This window comes from Pristis pectinata, chromosome 22 (genome assembly GCF_009764475.1).
Source record: "Pristis pectinata isolate sPriPec2 chromosome 22, sPriPec2.1.pri, whole genome shotgun sequence".
Taxonomy (NCBI): Eukaryota; Metazoa; Chordata; class Chondrichthyes; order Rhinopristiformes; family Pristidae; genus Pristis; species Pristis pectinata.
In genome coordinates this window covers 21,267,880-21,290,148 of record NC_067426.1, presented here as the reverse complement: position 1 = coordinate 21,290,148, position 22,269 = coordinate 21,267,880, and the positions used below count along the sequence as shown (strand labels likewise).

Below are 22,269 nucleotides of genomic sequence, written 5' to 3'. Positions count from 1 at the left end.
TCCCTCCCAAATGACCCAGGAAATAAAACCTGTTTACATTTTTAACTGTTTCCCACAACCCAATTGCACCCATATATGGATTTTCACCTAATGACTTGTGTAATTCTTAATTTATCTTTATGCATTTCCTCTTCTTTGACAAGAATTGGAGAAACCACAGGGGGAAAAGAATCACATCCTGCATCTTTGCAAGCACAAACAGGGATACAGAATCGTAGGTGGCAAATAGGAAGCGGCCACATAGTAACCTACCCACATTACATTGATGTCATTGAATTTTCAATTATATCTGGATTATCACTGTTGAATTTTTTCCAGGATCTCATTCCCACCGATGAGTTGACAAAGCCAGGATTCAGCCAATAGGAAGGGAGAGTCACTGGGAATGAGGTGACGTCACCCCGGAGCCCGGGATGTGCCCGCTCAGTGTGAGCAGTCAGTCAGGCCGCCTGGGTGGGTGAAGGGTGGTCGGTGTTGGTGGGAACGGTGGATGGGTAAGTGGCGGTGAGCTTGATGCAGTCCCTCTCGGAGGGGAATCGGTGCCTCAGCATCTTTTGGTCCAACGTCGCGGGGAAATCCGAGCAGTTTCCATGGAAGCTCGGCCTCCCGCTTCTCCGGTTCCGGTGCTTCTCTTCACCATCCCCTCCGCCTTCTCAACCCCCTCCGCCCCATCTCTGTCCGCCCTCCCCCCAACCGGCTTCCTTTCCTCTCCCACAGGACAAGCCTCCTTCTCCTCTATCGCTCTTCCCCCCCTCCCTTTTGCTCCTCCATCCCTCTCTCCCCATCCCTCCCCTCCTTTCACTGACGCCCTGACAACCCCCTCCTCCCTCCTCCCTCTCCCCCCTCCCTCTCCCCCTTCCTCCCCCCTCACCCCCCCATCACCCCCCATCCCATCCTCCCCTCCCTCCCTCCCTCCGCCACTAAGATGATTTGGAAACTCCCGAGTAGTAATGTGCCTGTGCAATTTTTGTCACTCTGAAGTTTTGATTTCATAGAGTCATACAGCATGGAAACGGGCCCTTCAGCCCAACTGGTCCATGCCGACCAAGATGCCCATCTAAGCTAGTCCCATTTGTTTGCATTTGGCCCATAACCTTCTAAACTCCTCTTATCCATGTACCTGTCCAAATATCTTTTAAATGTTGTTAATGTACCTGTCTCAACCACTTCCTTTGGCAGCTCATTCTGTATACTGACCACCCTCTAGGTGGAAAACAGTTGTCCCTCAGGTTCCTATTAAATTCCTCCCTTCTTACTTTAGACCTATGCCCTCTAGTTCTTGATTCTGCAACCCTGGGGAAAAAGACTGTGTGCATTCACCTCTCATGCCCCTCATGATTTTATACACCTCTATAAGATCACCTCTCATTCTCCTCTGTTTGAATGAATAAAGTCCTAGTCTGCTCAACTGCTCTTTATAATTCAATCCCTTGAGTCCTGGCAATATCCTTGTAAGTCTTTTCTGTGCTCTTTCCAGCTTATTGGCAGTTTTCCTATAACAGAGTGACCAAAACTGAACACAATATTCCAAATGTGGCCTCACCAGTGTCTTGTACAACATTTCATGTTTTCTTGTGTAAAACATTTAATGTTTTGTGCTCTGGGATTGGTTCCCAATGAGTGCTACAATTATAGCTTAATTGTGTATTGTAAGACTTTATTGTGTATGTGAAATATGGCTGATGTAATCCACTACATTTTTAAATGACAAATTATTTATATTAAGATGACATTATGTAATATTTTTTTAAAGTTCCTTGCTACTCTCTTCATTTGAAGTTCTTGCTATTTTAGTAAGAAAGGTAATCAAGACACTTAGTCATTTTTTTGCATGAAGTAGGGCATGTTTATTTCTGGAAATCTACTAATAATTCAAGCACTAACTTCATTCAGTAGATGCATGTACTTGGGAGTATTGTAAATTCACCCATGGCCTCGACTGTGTCTCTAATGCTGAGCTAAGTTTTTTTTGCTGTACTATCAGAATGATGTACACACTCTATGTTAATGTAAGCAGGTTAATGTTCTCTGCACATGAATTATCTGAAAAACTAGATTTGAAAGTATATGCATAATTAAGTACCAATAATGTCAATCAGATAAATTAATCTGACCACCTCCCAAGTCTTAAATACTACTTAAAAATATTTATATCAGAGAGCAGTTTAAGCCCCACACACACTTGTCCCTTTATCCTTGGATGCTGTTGGCACATGATCATTGGGTATCAGTTAATTATGGTCCTAAACATTTTGTATTTGGCTCCTTTCATGCACTAGCTAAGGATTAGAGAAAACTAACTAAATAAGGTGACTGTTACCAGACTTGAACATTTTCTTGGCATACATTCCTTGACAACTGGAGCTACAGAGTTGTCTAGCATTAGGACGTTGTCCAGTATATCTCGGAATTTCGTTGAATCCTAGAAATCCACAACATGGAACTAGCTCATTATGCCAGCCAAAAAAGAGCCGTTCAGACAAATAGCATGTGCCAGCTCTTTGTCCATCCCAGTACTCACCCAGTTACTTCCTAAACGTGAAGATTTTGGGCTCCCACTGCCTTTTGAGGCTGTGGATTCCAGACCTCTGATGTTCTGTGATTGATATGAGTTTCCCATTTCCTTTCTAATCCTTCTGGCAATTTCTATAAATATATGGCTCCTAGTTATTGGTCTCTCTGCTAAAGGAAATGTTCTTATTCACCCTACTTAGGGACATCAGTTTTAGAAAACCCCCTTAAATCTCCCCTGCTCCCTAACTGGGAAGAGTTTCAATAGCTTTGCAATAAGATCATACATAAAATATCACAAAATAAAAAATAAAGTGGGTCTGACGATGATGCTTGTTATTTAAATACAATGTAAACCTCAATTATGATAATATGCTAATATTGTGAGGGGCAATTTATTTGTAACCTTTTCTCCTTTGCCTAGTATTTTCTTCAGTTTGTTACGCCAGCAAACTGTTTAATGGTGGACCAATCACTTACTTATACAACAGACCTACTGGTGGTAAGAGTGTCTTTAGGCATGAGGCCCTAGATATATATTGCAATGTTTCATATGAAGAATAAATTCCTTTTTTGAATACATAGCATTTACCTGAAACTAACCTTTGTGACATATTCCTCATAAATTTGTGAGTCTCTGGCCCTGTACCTCTGGGTTGAATGTTTTCTTTCAAAATAATATTCTTGTTATTCTAAATGCCAGCTGGGAACCATAACTAATTATTCCTGCTTCTGCCTCTGTAGGTATCACAGTTGATGTATGTGTGGTAACAACATGTCATTGCCGCTGCTTGATGAAGCTGCGACGGTGTCTGGGACTGAACGGGAGACGGCAGTGGTAAGGAATGTGTTCTCCAGCTCTGTCTGTTGTTTGTATTCCCTGGAGCAGATGAGGCTGAGGGGTGACCTGATAGCGGTATATATAATTATGAGGGCATAAATAGGATGGATAAAAAAATCTCTTTCCCATGACAAGAGAGCATAGGTTTAAGGTGAGAGATAGGAAGATTGGAGAGGATCTAAGGGGGAAGTTTGGTTATTACTATCCTCTGTATTTAATTTCAAATAACACTGCTTCACATACGGAGAGAGTCATAATCATATAGGGCTTGACATTGGATCAAATAATTTCTTGTCTCTGCTGCATTGTATGCTGTTACTTCATGCTTGTTTTGGTTGTATTTTACAGGTTATTTTCCTGCATGGACTTGGAGACAGTGGGTGAGTTTGTTTTAGCTGAAGATTCTAATTGCAATAACAGAAATCATTAAATGTACGTTTGCTGAACACTGTGGTCTTATGAGGAAAGGCATTTGTTCCTTGCATTGTGAGGTTCTGTTATCATTCTCATTATATAACAGTTGTATACACATGTTGCAAGAAACTTAACATCTTTCTGTGTTATTTATCTTTATTTACCTGGTGGAGGCTATCTTCCATAAAGATCATTTCCCTAATCCATCTGAAAGAATCTTAATAAATATGATCATGGGCAGAATGTGCACTTGAAGTGGAAGGACTGTGAATGTTTTTTCATTTTCTTCCCTGTGAAATTGGACAAAGTAATTCATTGCATATCTCATTCAGAATCTGATGTAATTTTTTATTTGACTCATCAACACTATCCAACAGCTAATTGGGCCATATATACCTTAAGGTCCAGATTCAATTCCTGGTCTTCAATAACTTTATTCCAGCTGGAATATTTCATCTGTGACTATTGACTTTAGTGTTCTTTGGTTAGGAAGAGGAAAAATAGTGTGGTTATTATCAATTTACTTCTTGAGATGGGTATTAGGCAGGATCAGGATCTTGTTGGTGTGTGATGTCCCATGTGGTGAATAGATGACACCTGCTAATTCACCTTGAATGTAAATAATCTGCCACATGGCCAAGATAATGGGGAACTGTACCAAGCATGTAATTAACTCCTTTGTCTAATCTACATCACACTTGCCTGATGTATTTATTCTTTGTTTGTGAGAAGCATAATTGTCAAATATAATATAAAAGCATTGTTGTTGTCAATGAAAGATACTGAGCTGAAGCCAGATGCATTTCTACAGAGATAAAATTAAATAATTTGTTACACAAGACTAATATTTAGACTTCAAAGTCGAGTTTATTGTCAAATGTACTTGCAGCAGCATCACAGACTTGGTAATTCAAAGAAAACTGTGCTGTCAGTTCCAGTCATTTTTATCTATGGTCATCCTACTCTTTAACTGTTTACTAAACTTTTACACCTTCCAATTTCTTCCTTGAAGTTTTCAATTAGAAGGAAATATGTGTGCTGATATCTGTTGTGGTATCCCCACTGCTACTCTTGGCTCTTTTAGGTCATCTAACCTGTGCTGCCAATGATTAAAATGTCTTGCAATACTAAATTCACCACTCTCACTTTTGTAGTTTTAATTTTTAAATCACGATCACAAGAACCAGGCTAACACCATTATAAAGTTCTTGCATTTCGAAATGAGAACCATTGAACACTGTAGTCACCCATTATTTAGATTAAAGTATTTTTAGCTCTTATTGTATCTATTCCCTTTAGCGCTTTTTCCACTGCTGAATTTCCTCTGAGAAGTTGTATTTAAATCCAGTACTGTCTTCGGCACCACAGCATTTAGCTTGAGTTTTATTGTATAATCTGTAGAAAAAAATCAGATAGTAGTTAGTAGCAGCACTTAGCAGTGTTAAGAAAGAAGGAAGAAATGTAGACAAAATGTATAGTGAGAAAAGCAGAATGGCTAAAGATGTTTTGTATTTTAAAGTGTTTTAGTGTATTTAAAAGCATATTGATGTAAATGGGCCATTCAGTTTTCCATCCTGTTCAATTTTATCCGATTTCAAGCTAGTTCAGAAATGCTGTGGCACTTGGAGATTTGTGAGTCATGTATCTTGAAGTAAAAACATAATTGATTAGTTTTTTTTTCCTTGTGATGTGAACATATGTTTTTTCTTATTATTACAATATGTGGGCTAGTAATATAGAAGGCTGGACTAACGATACAGAGACCAGAGTTCAAATCGCACTGTGGCAGCTGTGGAATTTAAATTTAGTTAATAAAGTGGATTGTATTTTTAAAAATCTAGTCATCAGCAATGATAATCACAAAGCCACCAAACTTTTTTTTAAATCCATTTGGTTCACTAATTTAATTAAGGGGGGAAAAAAATCTGACTTGGTTCTGGCCTGTATGTGACTCCAAGACCAGCCACAGTGGTTAACTCTTAAATGTCCTCTGAAGTGAATTAACAGGCTTGGTAGACCAAGGGTAGTTATGGATTGGCAATAATTGCTTGGCCTTGCCAACATTGTCCAGATCCCCAAAAATGATATTTTTTTAAAAAAGGGTGGGGGTGACTGCTGTCAATCAGATAAAATCAAGATTATTCAAATTGGGAAAAGAAACAAATTATTGTCACACTATCAGTAATAATCAATACAACATTGGTTCTTTGTTCACCTGTGCTGGTACATGATGTAAAATAGAGTAAACCCAATAATTTACTATCCGAGTGTTTGGAAATCCCGATGGTTTGGGATATGGCTCACCTGGTGATGTTCACAACTTCTACTTGCTAGGTCCCTGGTTCTCACACTGCCTTGAAGCTTTTGTTGGGTTCATTGAAATGTGTCCGTGTATCATCTTTTTTAAAAATTGAATTAAAAGTGCATTGAGCATTAATAAAAAATAATATCTGATAGTCCAGAAAACCCACTAATTCAACACCAGCAAAGTCCCAAGCATGCTGGATCAATAAGAGTTTTACTGCAGCCTGACACAATCCCTCTGATACTAAACAGAATCTGCAATGTCAGGTAAAATTTCTCCAAACTCCTAAATGCTGCCATCAGCTGTGAAAGAAGTACATCTCTGCTATTGATGGCGGTACAGAACTTAGATGAGTTCTTAGCATTTTTTATCAAAGTTGGCTGAAATTGCTAATGCCAGGGAGTTAAGAGCATTTTAGCTAAAGCGTCTCATTCCATGTAGCTGATTAAAATTTGATGTCTTGTAACTGTTAGATTATGGAACTGACTAGTTTGAAATTTGTTCTCAGACATGCATGGGCTGAATCAATGTCTTCCATCCGACTTCCTTACGTGAAATATATCTGCCCTCATGCGTAAGTTCGATATGGCAATGAATGTTTTAACATTTTCTTAAGTGTTAGTTTGAAATATTCTTTTTAAACTGGTGATATTGATAAATATGGCTTAAACACTTGTCCATTTCCTTGTGTTACATTTGCTTGCTTGATATTATTGACTCTCATGCTGGTAGCTTTGATATCAGAAAAGGCAAAATGTAATGATCATGAATTCTGTGGCTAATTAATCTAGAGTTTTTAAACTTCTTGTTCCTTGATCTCACAAACCAATGCCTGGACCCCTGTATGGGGAAGCAGGAGCTATCTGCAGCTTGAATGTAGCAGAGAAAGTGCAGGACTGCAGAGAGGTGAAATGCTACCCAACCACCACTGTTTTAACCTTGTGCTCATCTTAGCTTTGCAGTTACAGGGACAGTTGACAGTCATTTGTTTACTTGAGATCCTTTACCATGAGTGGTGGCAAATAATTCTGTTACCTGAGGGGAATTCAGTTAGGACTCTGTCTTCACAGGATATCCATCGTGCTACATGGTTGGGTCCAGAAAAGCTATCCATATTTTTCTTTTATTACCCCTACCCAGGGTTGCAATGGCTTATAGTTCTTATGTCTTACTCCAGCATGGAGCAAAGAGCTCACCTAACATGGTCTATATCATCTCTTTGTAACTTAGTTAATCTCTTAAAATCTGCTAAGGTATTCAGTTGGGTGGGGTGGAGGGGTGTGAGGTCGTATACTTTTGGGAAAATTGATTTTGTGTGTGTGTGTTTTGTTTTAAGTCAGTCTAGAATTCTGTCTTTGAAATGTTCATTGTCCAGAATATGAACATGCAAGAAGCATTTTATATTTTGATTGAAACTGCATATTTAATTATGGGACCCAAATTGCATTGAAACACTTATTAATATTAAGTCAAGCTTGACTATATTTGAGATATAATTTCTAAATGGGATTTAATTCTTTCTCTTGTTTATTTAGGCCAAAGATGCCGGTGCAATTGAAAAATTTTGTATCAATACCATCATGGTGAGTTTTTCTATATTCATAAGTTTTTTCCTTTCATGACATACTAACTTCCTCTTGCCTCGCTGCCACCCTCCCCACTTGCATGTCAGTTCTCCCCTGCCTTCTAATATTGCTTTATTTAAATACTTGGAGTCTAAACTTATAATATCTTGGTTAACCTCATACCCACCCTTCCCCCATTTTTTAAATTTAAACTTAATCATTGACTAAACATTAGTGGTCATTGGTAAAGGGATTCCAAATTATTGCACTTTGCAAGTAGATATGTTTTCAGCTTAAGTCATTAAAGGCCTGGCCCTCAAGTCCTAGATTCCCAGATAGTTCCTCTATCAGGTCCACTTATTATCTTGAATTTCAAATGTTACCCTTCATCTTCCAAATTCCAGTGAGTCCCATCTTAGTTTGTGCAATTTCTCTTTGTGATCCAAATCTCAATCTCAAGTACAAGTTGTAGTCTGGTAAATCAATGCATCATTCCCTCCAAAATGAACATATTCCCAAGCTGCAGTTTCCATGACTCTTCACACATGGGTGTGGCTTATCCAGGGCTTTGTGTAGCTGTAGCATAAATACTACTTCACTTCCTACAGTAGGCTGTAGTCTCTATGATTTTTTTTGTTTTTGTCCACTTTACTTCTGTCATTCCCATGCATCAGTAGACATTCATTGTGACCAGCTTTAACCATTTAATAAATGTTCTTCTGTACTTTTTGGGTCCAGAGTACATGACACACACTTGCCTATGTTGAAATCCATTTACCATAATTTTGCCTGTTCACTTAATCTGTTGCTATCTTTTTACAATTTAGTGATTCCATACGTACTGGTTTCTGTCATCCAGATATGTGGCATTCTGTCCCATCATCTAAGTTCAAAAATATGGTGAATAGTTGAAAACCCAACACATTGTCTTGCTGGGTACTATTATCCACAATCAGAATACCTGTTCAGAATTCTCTTTATCAAGAATCTCTGTCTTAATTATAGCTGTTAGTAATTTCCCAACAAGCAAATTGGTCTGTAGTTCCCCAGCTTTCTCCTCTCAACCTGAGTTGATGAACTAGATGTACTGTTCCTCATTTGAGAGAATTTTGGATGATCATTGTTGGAGCATCTGTAATGTCCTTGCCAACTTCCTTTATGTCTTGGGATGGAAATCATCTTGGGCACTTGTCAATCTTTACAGCCATTATTTTCTACACTTACTGTTACTTTGATTAATTTTGGTGACTTCTACTCCATCTTTCAGTAATAGGATCCCAAAAAAATCCTGTTTCTCTACTATAAATAATGATTCAAAGCAGATGTTTAAGATGTCCTCCATTTACTTATTTCAGGTGGCACACTTTGCTCCTGACTGTCCCTTCTTCCACTTCACATTCTCAAATTATTGAATATTTCTATTCATTCTACATTTTTGTGACATGACAAAGCAAGAGTTTCCTTTGTTGCTTTGAATTTGAATTTGTTTTTTACGTTTTTGTTTCTCCAATAACTTTCTGTTGGCTCTCATCTCTTTCTATGCCTGTTATTTTCTCGTGGCATTTAGAGTATTTTGCTGCAAGGGGATGAACTGTTCAAGTGTCAGACTAATTTTTTTATGCTTTTTCTTCTAATGTTTAGTCTATTAATAGATTTTCCCTACTTGCTGTATGCAGGTTCTGCCTCCTTTTATTGAAGTTATTCTTTCCTTTCATAGTAACTTAGTTTCAAGTTATTAACATTGATCCAACTATCGGCTTTTAAGCTATCAGTTCCTTGTTTTTTTGCCAAATCAAATATGGCCTCTCTCTGTGTTGGTTCAGTAGTTGCAGAAAAATATCCTGAGGACACTCAAGTGTGATTAAAAGTGTAATCACTCTACAAGAAATAATAATTGGTTCTACAAATACTGGACATTTGAAATGCAAGCATGTTGAAAATACAAAGTAGGGCAACCACCACTATAAAGTAAGTGTGTGTGGTGATAGGAAAACAAGTTTATATCTAAAATGTATTGAGTCAGTATTATCTCATCAGGCATTTGCCTTGTGATCAAAGACCAGCATTGATGGGAGTAATATCATTCTTAAAGTAAAACCTTGCCTTTTGTTTGAAAGGTTTGACTTGACAGGATTAAGTCCAGATGATGCAGAAGATGAAGCTGGTATAAAAAAAGCTGCTGACTGCAGTAAGTTTTCTTTGTTCCTTTTCATTCAATGCTTTTGATCAGGTCTAGATGAGTAATGGGCTTCTCACTCTGCAACAGCACTTCTAACAGGAATTTCCCGTGACTCTTCAGCAGTGCAAAGAAAAATCCAATCAAACGGAGGGAAATGAAAGGTTAAGTACTGTATTAAAAAGAATCAGTAGAGGGTGTACAAGTAAAATTCCAAATTGCAAAGACATAGTTCCTGAACAAATATTCAGGAGAGAAATCCAAAAGGAGACTGTTTCCCAGGGAGACTGTAAAATGTGTAAACAGGAAGGAGGTTATACTGATTAACTCCATTTCTCAGGCTGACCATGAAGATCAATGAGAATGGAGGAAGCTTAGTTACTGGTCTTAATAATGGAGCAATAGGTGTTGCAATTGTTATGTCATGGAACAGCAAAACAGGAGAGGGTAGTGCCTCACAGGCAGCAACAAGTGGTATTTAAGTCAAAGCTGGTGGCAAGAAAGAAAGTGGAGGGTCATTAATGGATTTGGGTAGGTAATGGGTAAAATATCGAATGCTAGTGTAGCAGCTAGCTACACACCATGAAATGAAGACACAGAGTCGCTGGTTTTGAAATCAGAGGTCGAATGCCGACCTGCGGCGTGATGCGCCTTTAATAGCCGAAAACTTTCCGTGCTACAGTTCCCACGCTGACATCACGCACGCGGGCTTTCCCAGCCTAACGCTGGGGAAGAAGAAGGGCCCCATGCCATCTTGGATCAGGGCCTCTGACAACGTCACGATGCCGGTGCGGTGAGTTGCTACATAACCACCCCCCCCCCAGAACCGGCAATACCGTTGCGAAAACCAGAATTAAATAAACTATGACTTGGGTGGCCTGCCTCTGCGCCGTGCTCACTGTACCACCATGGGTTGGTCCAAGTCTAAATGAGCCGGCTTCAGCTGGTCAGTACCTCCTCGCGCCCCCTCAATGTCCAGCATGAACGTAGATCCATTATTCCTGACGACCCGGCATGGCCCTTCGTACGGCCGTTGCAACGGTGATCGGTGCACGCCCTTCCTGACGAAGACAAACTTACAGTCTTGGATGGAAGTCGGCATACGGGTCGGGACCTGTCCGTGTCGCGAGGTGGGAATCAGGGCCAGGCTTCCAAGCCACTCGCGCAGCCGGTCGAGCGCCACGGCAGGTCCTTCCTCTGGCCCCCGAGGGGCTGGTAGGAACTTGCCCGGGATGACTAAGGGCGTTCCGTAGACCATCTCCGCGGACGAGGCATGCAGGTCCTCTTTTGGCGTGGTGCGCATCCCCAGCAGGACCCAGGGGAGTTGGGCCCCTTAAGGCGGGCCATGAGTGCCGACTTCAGGTCACGATGGAACCTCTTCACCAGCCTATTGGATTGTGGGTGATAGGCAGTGGTGAAGTGGATCCAGGAACCCCACAAGTCGGCGACGGCAGACCACAGGCCGGAGGTGAATTGAGCTCCCCTGTCTGAAGTGATATGTGCCGGGACACCGAAACGGGCCACCCAAGTTGACAAAAGGGCCCGTGCACAGGACTGGGCGGAGATATCTGCGAGGGGAACGGCTTCAGGCCAGCGGGTAAAACGGTCGACAATTGTGAGGAGGTACCGCGCTCCTCGGGAGACTGGAAGGGGGCCGACCAGGTCGACATGGATATGGTCGATCCTCCGGCAGGTAGGCTGAAAATCCTGCAAGGGGGCCTTGACGTGCTGCTGTACTTTCGAGGTCTGGCAGTGAGTGCAGGACCGGGCCCATTCGGAAACCTGTTTACGCAGGCCATGCCAGACAAACTTGTCTGACACCATCCGGACTATTGTCTGGATGGATGGGTGTGCAAGGCCATGGATGGCATCAAACACCTGTCTGCGCCAGGCAGCTGGGACAATGGGGCAGGGTCTACCTGTGGAGATATCGCAGAGCAGGGTGCGCTTACCAGGGCCTACTAGAAGGTCTTGCAGTTGCAGGCCTGAGGCTGTGGTGTGATAGCTGGGCATCTCCATGTCCATTCGCTGTGCCTCCACTAAGGCACCGAAATCCACCCCCGGGACAAACCCTGGATGGTGGGCCGTGACAGTGCATCCGCGACCATGTTCCCTTTCCCCGACAGATGGCGGACATCAGTGGTGAACTCTGAGATGTACGACAAGTGCCACTGTTGCCGTGCTGACCAAGGATCTGAGACCTTGTTGAAGGCGAAGGTCTTGTGGTCGGTGAAAGCTGTAAACGGCCTGCCCTCCAAGAAGTAACTGAAGTGTCTGATGGCCAGGTACAACGCCAACAGCTCGCGGTTGAAGGCGCTATATTTGAGCTCTGGTGGTCGAAGGTGCCTGCTGAAGAACGCCAGCGGTTGCCAACGCCCTTCGATAAGCTGTTCTAGCACGCCTCCAACCGCTGTGCTGGAGGCGCCAACCATGAGGGTAGTCTGGACGTCCGTGCACGGATGCACCAACATGACCGCATCCGCCAAGGCCTGCTTAGTTTTGACGAACATGGTGTGAGCCTCTTCCGACCAAACAATGTCCTTGCTTCCGCCTGACAGGAGAGCAAACAACGGGCGCGTGATGCGGGCCGCGGATGGTATGAACCGGTGATAAAAGTTTACCACACCGAGGAATTCCTGCAGGCCCTTGATGGAGGTGGGTCTAGCGAAATGGCGGATGGCGTCGACCTTCGCAGGCAGGGGTGTGGCACCGTGTTTGTCAATCCGATGACCCAGGAAATCAATTGTCTCTAGCCCGAATTGGCATTTGACTGGGTTGACGGTCAGGCCGAAATCCCTCAGGCAAGAAAAGAGTTGGCGGAGGTGCATGAAATGTTCCTGGCGGCTGTTGCTGGCGATCAAGATGTCATCGAGGTATATGAAGGCGAAGTCAAGGTCACGCCCGACCGCGTCCATGAGTCGTTGGAAGGACTGAGCAGCGTTCTTGAGACCAAAGGGCATCCGGACAAATTCGAAGAGACCGAAAGGTGTGATCAGCGCTGTCTTCGGAATGTCGTCTGGATGCACCAGAATCTGGTGATACCCGCGGACGAGGTCGACCTTAGAAAAAATGGACCGCCCATGTAGGTTGGCAGCAAAGTCCTGAATGTGCGGCATGGGGTACCAGTCCGGGGTAGTAATGTCGTTGAGGCGTTGGTAATCGCCACAGAGCCGCCAGCCTCCGGCTGCCTTGGCGACCATGTGTAGCGGAGAGGCCCATGGGCTGTCCGACCAGCGGATGATCCCCAGCTCCTCCATTTTTTTGAATTCCTCCTCCGCGAGGCGGAGCTTGTCTGGGGGTAGCCGCCAGGCGTGGGCGTGGAGGGGAGGGCCCTGGGTGGGGATGTGATGCTGGACGCCGTGTTTGGGCAAGGTGGTGGAGAACTGGGGCGTTAATACAGACGGGAACTCTGCCAGGACCCTGGCAAACTCGTTGGTCAACGTGGTGACAGAGTCAAGGTGGGGGCCGGCAGTTTGGCCTCACCCAACGAGAACGTTTGGAAGGTACTGGCATGTACCAAACACTTACCCCGCAGGTCAACCAGCAGACTGTTGGCACGAAGGAAGTCTGCCCCAAGGAGTGGTTGCGCGACGGCGGCCAGGATGAACCCCCGAGTAAAGTTGCAGGTGCCGAACTGGAGCTGTACCAACCGGGTGCCAAAGGTCCGAACGGCGCTGCCGTTGGCGGCTCTGAGGGCGGGTCCTGGTGTGCAGTTGTGAGTCTCGCGGCCGTTGGGAGGCATGACGCTGACTTCGGCTCTGGTGTCCACTAGGAACCAACGTCCGGAACGCCTGTCTCACACATGCAAGAGGCTATCCGGGTGGCCAGCCGCCGTAGCCATCAGCGGCGGCTGGCTCTGGCATTTCCCAGAAAGCTGCATGGTGGCCAGCCTGCTGGGCCGCTGGGTACGTGGCGTGGCAATGCGCTCGACGGATGCCCTGCTCTCCTTTTTCACCTGCCAAAGGACATCCACCCAGGAGCAGGTGGATGTCGTCGGGTAACTGCTCCAGGAAGATCTGCTCAAACAGCAGGCAGGGTTTATGCCCGTCTGCCAGGGCCAACATCTCATTCATGAGCACGGAGGGGGGATCTGTCGCCCAACCCATCGCGGTGGAGTACGCGGGAGGCTCGTTCGCGTAAGGAAAGGTCGAACGTCTCAAGAAGGAGGGTCTTGAACTTATCATACTTCTCCTTCTCTGGGGGCGCCTGGATGAAATCCTCGACCTGGGCGGCGGTGTCTTGGTCGAGGGCGCCCACCACATAATAGTACTTGGTGTCGTCCCTGGTGATCTGGCAAACCTGGAACTGGGCCTCGGCCTGGTCGAACTGGACACTGGGCCGGAGGGTCCAGAAGGTGGGCAGTTTAAGGGCTACTGCCTGTATCTCTTGCTGTGCAGACATCGTGGGTCCAAAAACGTTTGGGCCTGTCGGGGTCACCAATGTAGCGGCTAGCTACACACCACGAAATGAAGACACAGAGTCGCTGGTTTTGAAATCAGAGGTCGAATGCTGACCCGGGGCGCGGTGCGCCTTTAATAGCTGAAAACTTCCCGCGCTGACGTCACGCGTGGGTCACCTGACCTTCCCACGCGCGGGCTTTCCCAGCCCAACGCTGGGGAAGGAGGAGGGCCCCGCACCATCTTGGATCGGGGCCTCCGACGACATCGCGATGTTGGGAGCCGGTTCGATGCCGGTGCGGTGAATCGCTACACTAGCATGCCTCGTAACCTGAAAGCAAGGGGGGAGAACCAGAGAGTGAGACTGCTGGTTCTAAAAAAGCGGTCATAATATTGACAGGGATGGACATGTAGCGAATTCCAAATTATACAAACATGGCCGAGAATTAAGCAACATATGGTACTTGTAAACTAAGTACGGAGGATATAAAAATGTATCTCCTGTAATGATGTGAATTTATTTGTATCCAGATATCTGTATGTAGCAGAGAGGGGCTGGGGAAATGTGGTTTGGTTACATCCAATAAATAATTGTCTGCTTTTTTCCCTCTTTTCCACCTCCCTCCCCCCCAAGTTAAAGCAATTATTGAACATGAAATCAAAAATGGAATTCCTTCACATAGGATCATTCTAGGAGGATTTTCGCAAGTAAATCTTCAGAATTAATTTTTCTTAAATCTGAATCAGTTTTAAGTAGTTGTCAAGAAAAATAACGAAACTCCTGCCATTGTATTACAGGGTGGTGCGCTGTCTCTGTACACTGCTTTGACTTGCCATCACAAGTTAGGTGGTGTTGTAGCCCTGAGTTGCTGGCTTCCTCTTCACAAATCATTCCCACAGGTACCTCAACATTGTACATATTGTATTATGGCATGAAGCTGCAGTAAGATTTGTCTTGGTAACAGAAATAATACCCTTCAGATGATTTACCTTTTGTGGTGATTTTAGCAGAAAATACCAGTAAGATTAATAAAATTATTATTAATTACTGACGTGCTGGAAGTGAGAAAGGCATAGAGAAAATGATAGGCTTTGCAATGATGGCAAGGTCCATCTGAGTGGCCGCCTGCAGGAAGAGTGGTGACTTGGGCAATATACTAGACAGTGACTCATACCTGTCAGCAATCTATGTTTTCAGGAGGGAAGGGAAACTTAAAGAATAAACTACTTTAGAAAGGATGAATCCCAAGCTGTTCGTTTTCTCTCTCTCTCTCTCTCTCTCTCTCTCTCTCTCTCTCTCTCCCTCTCCTTCTCTCTCTCTCTCTCTCTCTCTCTCTTTCCTTCTCTCTCTCTCCTCTCTCTCTCCTTCTCTGTCTCTCTCTGTCTCTCTCTCTCGCCAGTGCAGTTTCTTTTCCTATTGTTAATGCTCTGTGGCCAATTATCGATTATACTTGAAATGGATCTAGTACTTCAGTAGTAATCCTGTACAACAATCCTACTTGCTGATCTGGGAGGGTGCTGTTAAAGAAATGTAGACAAATTGCTGCATTTGTAGATGATATATGCTGTATCCCTGGTGCATCAGTGGTAGAAGGAGGGAGTGTTCAGTCTGGTGGAAGGGGAGCCCATCAAGTGAGAAACATTTTCCCATTAAGCTGCTTTGTGTGTTTTGGAGGTGTGCTCATTCAGACAAGGGTAATTGTTCCTTCACACTCCTGCCTTGTGCTTTCTAGATGTGGAAAGTTGAGAGGTGGGGCTGATTGAGTAAATTTGTTTACAAGAGTGAAGTGGGAAGCAGGGTTTGGAGGATGGCTGAGTGTGTAGTGTTGCAGCAGGATTTTGTTTCATTAAATTTAAAAGTTCAAAAACCATGGAGCATTGTTAAGATAATTGAAATCTATTTGACCTCCTGACGTGAAATTTTCATTTGAGTCACTATCACCTATTTGCAGAGAAATTTCCACCTTTCCGCTTTTTCCAGGGAAAAAGGCATCTTGAGTTGCTCTTGAACAGCTTGGCTCTTTTGCTGTGGATTCTTCTTAAAATGAATTAGATGAGCTAGTATTTTTCATGATAAAAATGAATTGAATTTTATAACTTGGAATATAAACTAAACTCCTGCAAGTGGTCCAATAATTTGGCTCTTTTTTAAAAGCCCTATTATCTAATTTTCTGGAGAATTTGCATTGTTGCCTTTCCAAGGCATTTACTTCCCACCAGGTCAATGCCTAAAAGTGAATGCAGTACAACAGATGAGGTCAGGCCAAAGCCCTGAATAAGTGAAACCTCATTTTCATTCCAAACACTGAGCTAAAGCCCAGCGTTTCATGAACCTGTCTGTGTGTCTGTGGCAGCCCAAGTTCTCAGCTCCTTATGCAAACAAATACACAGATACCTCACCATGAATTTTATTAGGTCTCAAAGTACTTGCTGTACTGTTGAGTTCAAAATGATTTTGTTATCGATTGTAAAAGTAACATGAAAATCAATTTGATTAATTTGTGCTGTGAGTCACCTATAATTCTTGATTTGACATGCTTGTTATTTTGAAATTTGGTAACGACCACAATGTGAGTTTCATTACTTTGTGCAATGTGGAAATTTATCCACTTGTGGGTACAGCTAGAATTCAATAACACTCATCAAAAAGATACGATCTAACCAAAGCCTAATAATCGGATGATGATTGGTTAAGTACAACTGATACGATTTAAATTAAGGTATTGTTTGTATTTATTTAAAGAGAAGCTGTATCAAAAATGTATTGCAATTGAAAATCTGGATATGTTTGTACTTCTAGGCAGCAGGTAGTAATGTCAACAAGGATATCAGCATCCTGCAGTGTCATGGTGAAATGGATCCTGTGATAACATTAAGATTTGGTTATATGACTTTGCATAAGCTAAAGACTATCATCAATCCAGAAAACATTCAATTCATAACATATTTAATGCAGCATTGCACGTGTAAAGAGGTGAGTGTTTCTGCAGTTTCTTCTGTTAATGAATAAATATTTCCATACAAAACAATTTGTACCATAGAAACCCAAATTTGCGTTAATGTATACTGGGGGCATGCAAAAGTAAGTCCTTTCAAAATTAAATGGCTCTTGTTGAAGTAATCACCTGGTCAGAAACTGGCTAATCAGCTTCATCGTAAATAATTGGCAGCATCAAATTATATTATGACTTCCAAATTGCCCATTTCTACAAGACAGCTACTTTTCTACCAAATTTGGTACCACTCACTATGACTGGATGGGCCAGACTTAAGTAAATGAACCACACTAAATTGGACGATGGATGGCAGATGGTGTGGTTGATTTGTGTCAAATGGACAAAGAAAATAATGCAATTCTGTCAAGATCTAGAGAATGATGTTTCTGACTGATTATTTTTCTTTGAGGTAATTGTAATGAAACAAGGTTTTGGCAACTTAAGTTGGAAAAGTGGATGCAAATTTGCATGGTAACAAGAATAATGTCACACAAGAGATAGTTGGACATGTGCTGAAATTTCCAAAGATTGAGGTGTTGGTGGATTTTCTTTCCCCAGGGGAGTGGGATGGATTTGGGCTTTGAAAAGGGCAATATCTGAGCAACAATAATTTACAATGAGACCCACAATGTGTATTATGGGGAAATTTAACTTTACCAGTAATAATTTGGAACAAAATGAGAATATTAGAATTACTTGATATTTTAATAACTTTATTTTTTCATTGCACAGGAAATGGCAGCAGTGAAAGACTTCATTGCAAAGCAGCTTCCACCAGTCTGACTGAAGATAGTGAATCATTAAAGCCCACTGCTATTTTAAAGTCTCACCTAAGAATTGAAACCAATTCATATGCAAGCAACCTCAGATCTTTTATTGAACATTTTATTTATAATTGTTAATATTGTACAGACATTCCCAAGTTTCTTTCAGGTGATAATTTATCAATATAGGACACCCAAAATTAAACAAAAGGTACCTGTTCAATTTTAACACTTTCCAGCTCAGATGGTTAAAGAACTAATCCTAACACAGCTATAATTTTAGAGGTTCCCCCCCCCCCCCACAACACTATCCTTACTTCCTCAACACTGAATTCAAAGCTCTAGTCAAGTCAAATCTGTCATACATACAAGTAAGGTGAGGTACAGTGGAAAAACTCAATTCTGTTCTGCCTCACTATGTGGAACTGATCAAAATTTGTTCATCGCGATAGTGACGTTAGCTCTTTCTTTTCTTTTTCAATCTTTTTATTAGTTTTCAAATTAATATATCAATGTTTATACATGTAATACAAAGAGATCAGGAGAACAATCATGACATGGATAATCATAAAGAACAATAAATGTTAGCTCTGATTTACCTGTAGATCTGGGGTTGTGGTCAGACTCCAGCTAGCCTGATTGCATTACCATTAATAATTTGAGGTTGTGATTATTAGTTATAAATCACAAGAGTTAATGAGTTGGATATAGATTCAGTAATGCATGCAGTAAATGCTTGCCATATTGGAACTATCAGATCTTTAGTTAGCTGCCAACTTTTACATTTTCTGTGCCTGCATGAGGCATTACCTGAGTGTTCAGGTTTTAGAATCTGTTGGGGGGGGGGGGGTGGTGGGAGGGGAGGGGAGGGGGGGTAATTGATGCAAGTTACCTTTGCAGGGACATGGCTAGCTCTTGTGCTATTACAGAACAGAATTAATGACGAGTAAAAACAGTAATGATTAATCACAACTTTTCAACAATGAAAAGGAAAACTTGATTGTTTATTGGGCAGTTTTTATTAATTGAGATCAGAAAACAAGAGATCAGAGCATCTTCTCAGTGCATTGTGGTTGACGGCTGCTGTACAGACTAATAAAGCATAATTAGCACCCCTAATAATGTTGAGAGGTGAATTACTGGCATTGTGGGAACCATCCGTGCAGACTTCCACAGCCTCCCTAGGAGGGAATGGAAGTATCCAGGGCTTGGCTCCAATAGTGGACTGTGGGAAGTTGCAGCACGATATGGGAGCTGGAACCTGTCTTCTGGAGTAGCACCGAGATTGAAGGGATTGTCATCCATGATCCTACATAAAACGTTGAACATTAGATGTGCTATGTTTATTAACCAATGAATTCAGCCAGCCTGCCCTGTATGACTGACCCTGGGGAGCCATTCATCTTCCTACAGACGTTTACTAATTCTGTTTGTGATTTAGCCAACTTCATATCTATGCTTTAAAGGTCCCTTTATACCATGTGCTGGGACTTTGTTGATAAGCCTGTTATCTGCCACTTTATCAAGACCCTTCTGGGAAGTCCATATTACATGCACCACATCAACTGCACTCCCCACATTACCTCAACAGAAGTTCTATCATTGATCACATTGGTTTCCCCTTAGCCTTAATCAACCCATTTTCTTCCAGTTGACTATTAATCCTGTCCCAGATCTGAAAGTTTTCCCACCACCAGCAGCTGTTGCTCAGTGCCCCTGCCATTTTCTCCAATATTTCCCTCAAAATCGTAAGAGGCACTGCATCTGGCTCTACTTTCACTTCAGCCAACTTTTCTAATACCTCCATGTTGTTCATTTTCAAATATCTAGTGTCTCAGTTGTCTCGTTCTTCACTACGACTTCGTACACGTCTTTACCAGGGGAAGGGGGTATTCATTTCCTGCCCTAACTCTGCGCTCAGCATTCGTGTGCAAGTTCGCAGGCCGCACTCCTCACGTACTACCCTCTTACCATTTATACGCCTATAGAACGCTTTTGCATTTCCATTCACGTTGACAAATGATCTCTTCTCATACATTTTCTTTATGTCTCATTTAATTGTCATAGCCACTCTGAATCTGGTTCTCACTGGTATTTCAACTCCGACACGTTATGCGTGGCCTCTTTTTTGCTCTACATTGCTCTTTCTCTGGATTTCTCCATACGAGGCTTGGTAAACTTTCCCGCGAGATGATTTTCTGCATAAAGTCTGATTAGTAAATGGCCTTGTTTAGACAAGAAAACAAAAATCAGATATGGAGACGTAAACAAATATTGCAGGAATTTTTGGAAACTTAATCCAATTGGAAGATCTAGAATTGGATATTGAATTCCTTCCCAATGGTTGTTTTAATTTGCCAAACTACATCAGTAGTAGCTAATTACGTGATCAAAACATCAATATTTACGCACAATGTTTAAATGTTCCCCTTGGATTATTGCTGTTTCTAATTTAAAAACAACGGGCTTAGCAAGGCAGTAAAAGACTCGGAAAATTTCCTATTTTGATTTGCCCATGATACTTTCTAAATCGAGGAGAGATCCCATTCAAGGCAAGAACTTCATTTCATCAGAGGGGATTAACTTGTTTTGTACTTCAAGCACCCTTTTAATGCACTCAGTAGTTTACACTCCAACCTTCGTTCCAAACTAATTTTCGCCATATATGGAATTAGCTGTTCCTTCCAGCTGACATCAATTTTCAAGAGTAGGCAATTAAATGCAGGCAAGACGGGGGTAGGTTCAAGCTGATGGGAATCTCCTGACACTACAACAGGTACCAAGTGAACAGCAAATAGACTCGCCCAAAAGGGGCTGTCTTTTCAAACCTAGATCCTCCCCGATTAAAGCCCCTGGGTGTCTCTTTAAACCGGAGACAATCCGCGTACCCGACAACAACCTCCAAAGAACTGACCCTAGAAACAACACAGGCGTTGGTCCTTTTACCCGCTCCTTCCAACTTTGCTGGTCCCTCCCGTGCCTTGGCAAATTCTGGGGAAAACAGGCACTTGTCTTTCTCTCCGACCTCCGGCGATGCTCTGCATTAATTCGCCCTGGTAATTACCTTCACCGAGTCGCGGTATCTTTCACCCAAAGTTGTACGGCCAGTTTTGGAAGGCGTGGATGGACCGGCAACTGATTCCAGAGGAGACGTCTGGCCTTCAGCCAAACCGCATTTCGGTACCACCTTCGCTGAATTAATGGCGTATTTGTCGTCTTACTCCTCCTGATTCCGCGCCAGTAACGTCTCTGATAACTTTATCAATTTCCTTTTCGCTATTTCCATCTGACGGTATCACGTCATTAACCCCTGGACATGGACGGTACGTGTAGGTACAGGGCTGTGTGAAACACTGGGGGAAGCAGCAGCGATCGTCTCCCCCTCTGCACATCTATCGCAAGGGAAAGGAATGCAGTAGAACGAATACCTCTTCTGTTATTGAAGCTACCTTAAAGCAGCAAAGACCATCGCAAACATTTCTTAAAAAATAAGCAGCTCTTAGTAAATCAACTCATTGTTTCCGTATCGAGGTAAGTTTTCAAAGCTTCTCTCTTGGGTGGATGAACTGACTGTTGAGAATTCTCATTTGTGCTTGATGTCCCTCAATCGTTTCTGCCGTTTGTTCTACATCTTGAAACAGTCACAAATATTGTTCTTCAGAACTTCCCTTCTGAAGCTCATAAACGCCTCATCCCGAACACTTGTGTGCTGAGGTGAAGATTCATTACTCAGTTCTCCACTGTAACTCTCTCCCCCCGGAATTTCTCGCCTTTCTTGCTTTTTCTTTCCTTCAGCAAGTGTTAGACTTTTAAAGTCAGAGTAACTAATTACTTAAACGCATTTATATTTTTAAACCTTAATTGTATCCCGTATTTTGGACTTCCGCCATCACATGGTCTCCAACTTGCAATTTTAAATTGACTAACAATTGAAGTACGTGACACTTGGTACAAGAATGTTGGGCAAAATCCTACAAAGGCGGGAGAGAAGAAAATATTTGGTGCATGGGCTACGTAATTGTAAGTAGGTTTAATGCAGTTCATGGATCTTGGATCAGGAAACGTACTTAAAGATAGAACATCAGTAAAGAAACTTTATTCAAGTGTATGTTCCAGGTTGTTATAAGGTATCACCCAATTATATTTAACATCCGAGCATATTTGAGTTGCAGATATGTCCACAAGGGCTTAAGTCTCGATTCGATATGTTTTTGTGCTTTAGAATTCAGAGCAATCTCTATCAAAGAGAATTAAAAATGGTTCTCTGGATTGCGTGTAGAATGTCATACACATCACTTCA

General features: G+C 42.5%; 1 protein-coding gene across 1 annotated transcript; it reads left to right on the top strand.

The window, feature by feature from the left end:
* Nucleotides 1-315: 315 nt before the first annotated feature.
* On the top strand, nt 316-19,080 carry lypla2 (lysophospholipase 2). The gene is made up of 10 exons (XM_052036348.1): nt 316-494; nt 3,256-3,349; nt 3,701-3,732; nt 6,580-6,645; nt 7,607-7,654; nt 9,754-9,824; nt 14,844-14,917; nt 15,008-15,109; nt 17,010-17,183; nt 17,938-19,080. Exons 2-10 carry the CDS (start codon nt 3,272-3,274, stop codon nt 17,986-17,988), a joined length of 696 nt encoding a protein of 231 aa, XP_051892308.1. The 5' UTR covers nt 316-494; nt 3,256-3,271; the 3' UTR covers nt 17,989-19,080.
* Nucleotides 19,081-22,269: the final 3,189 nt, after the last annotated feature.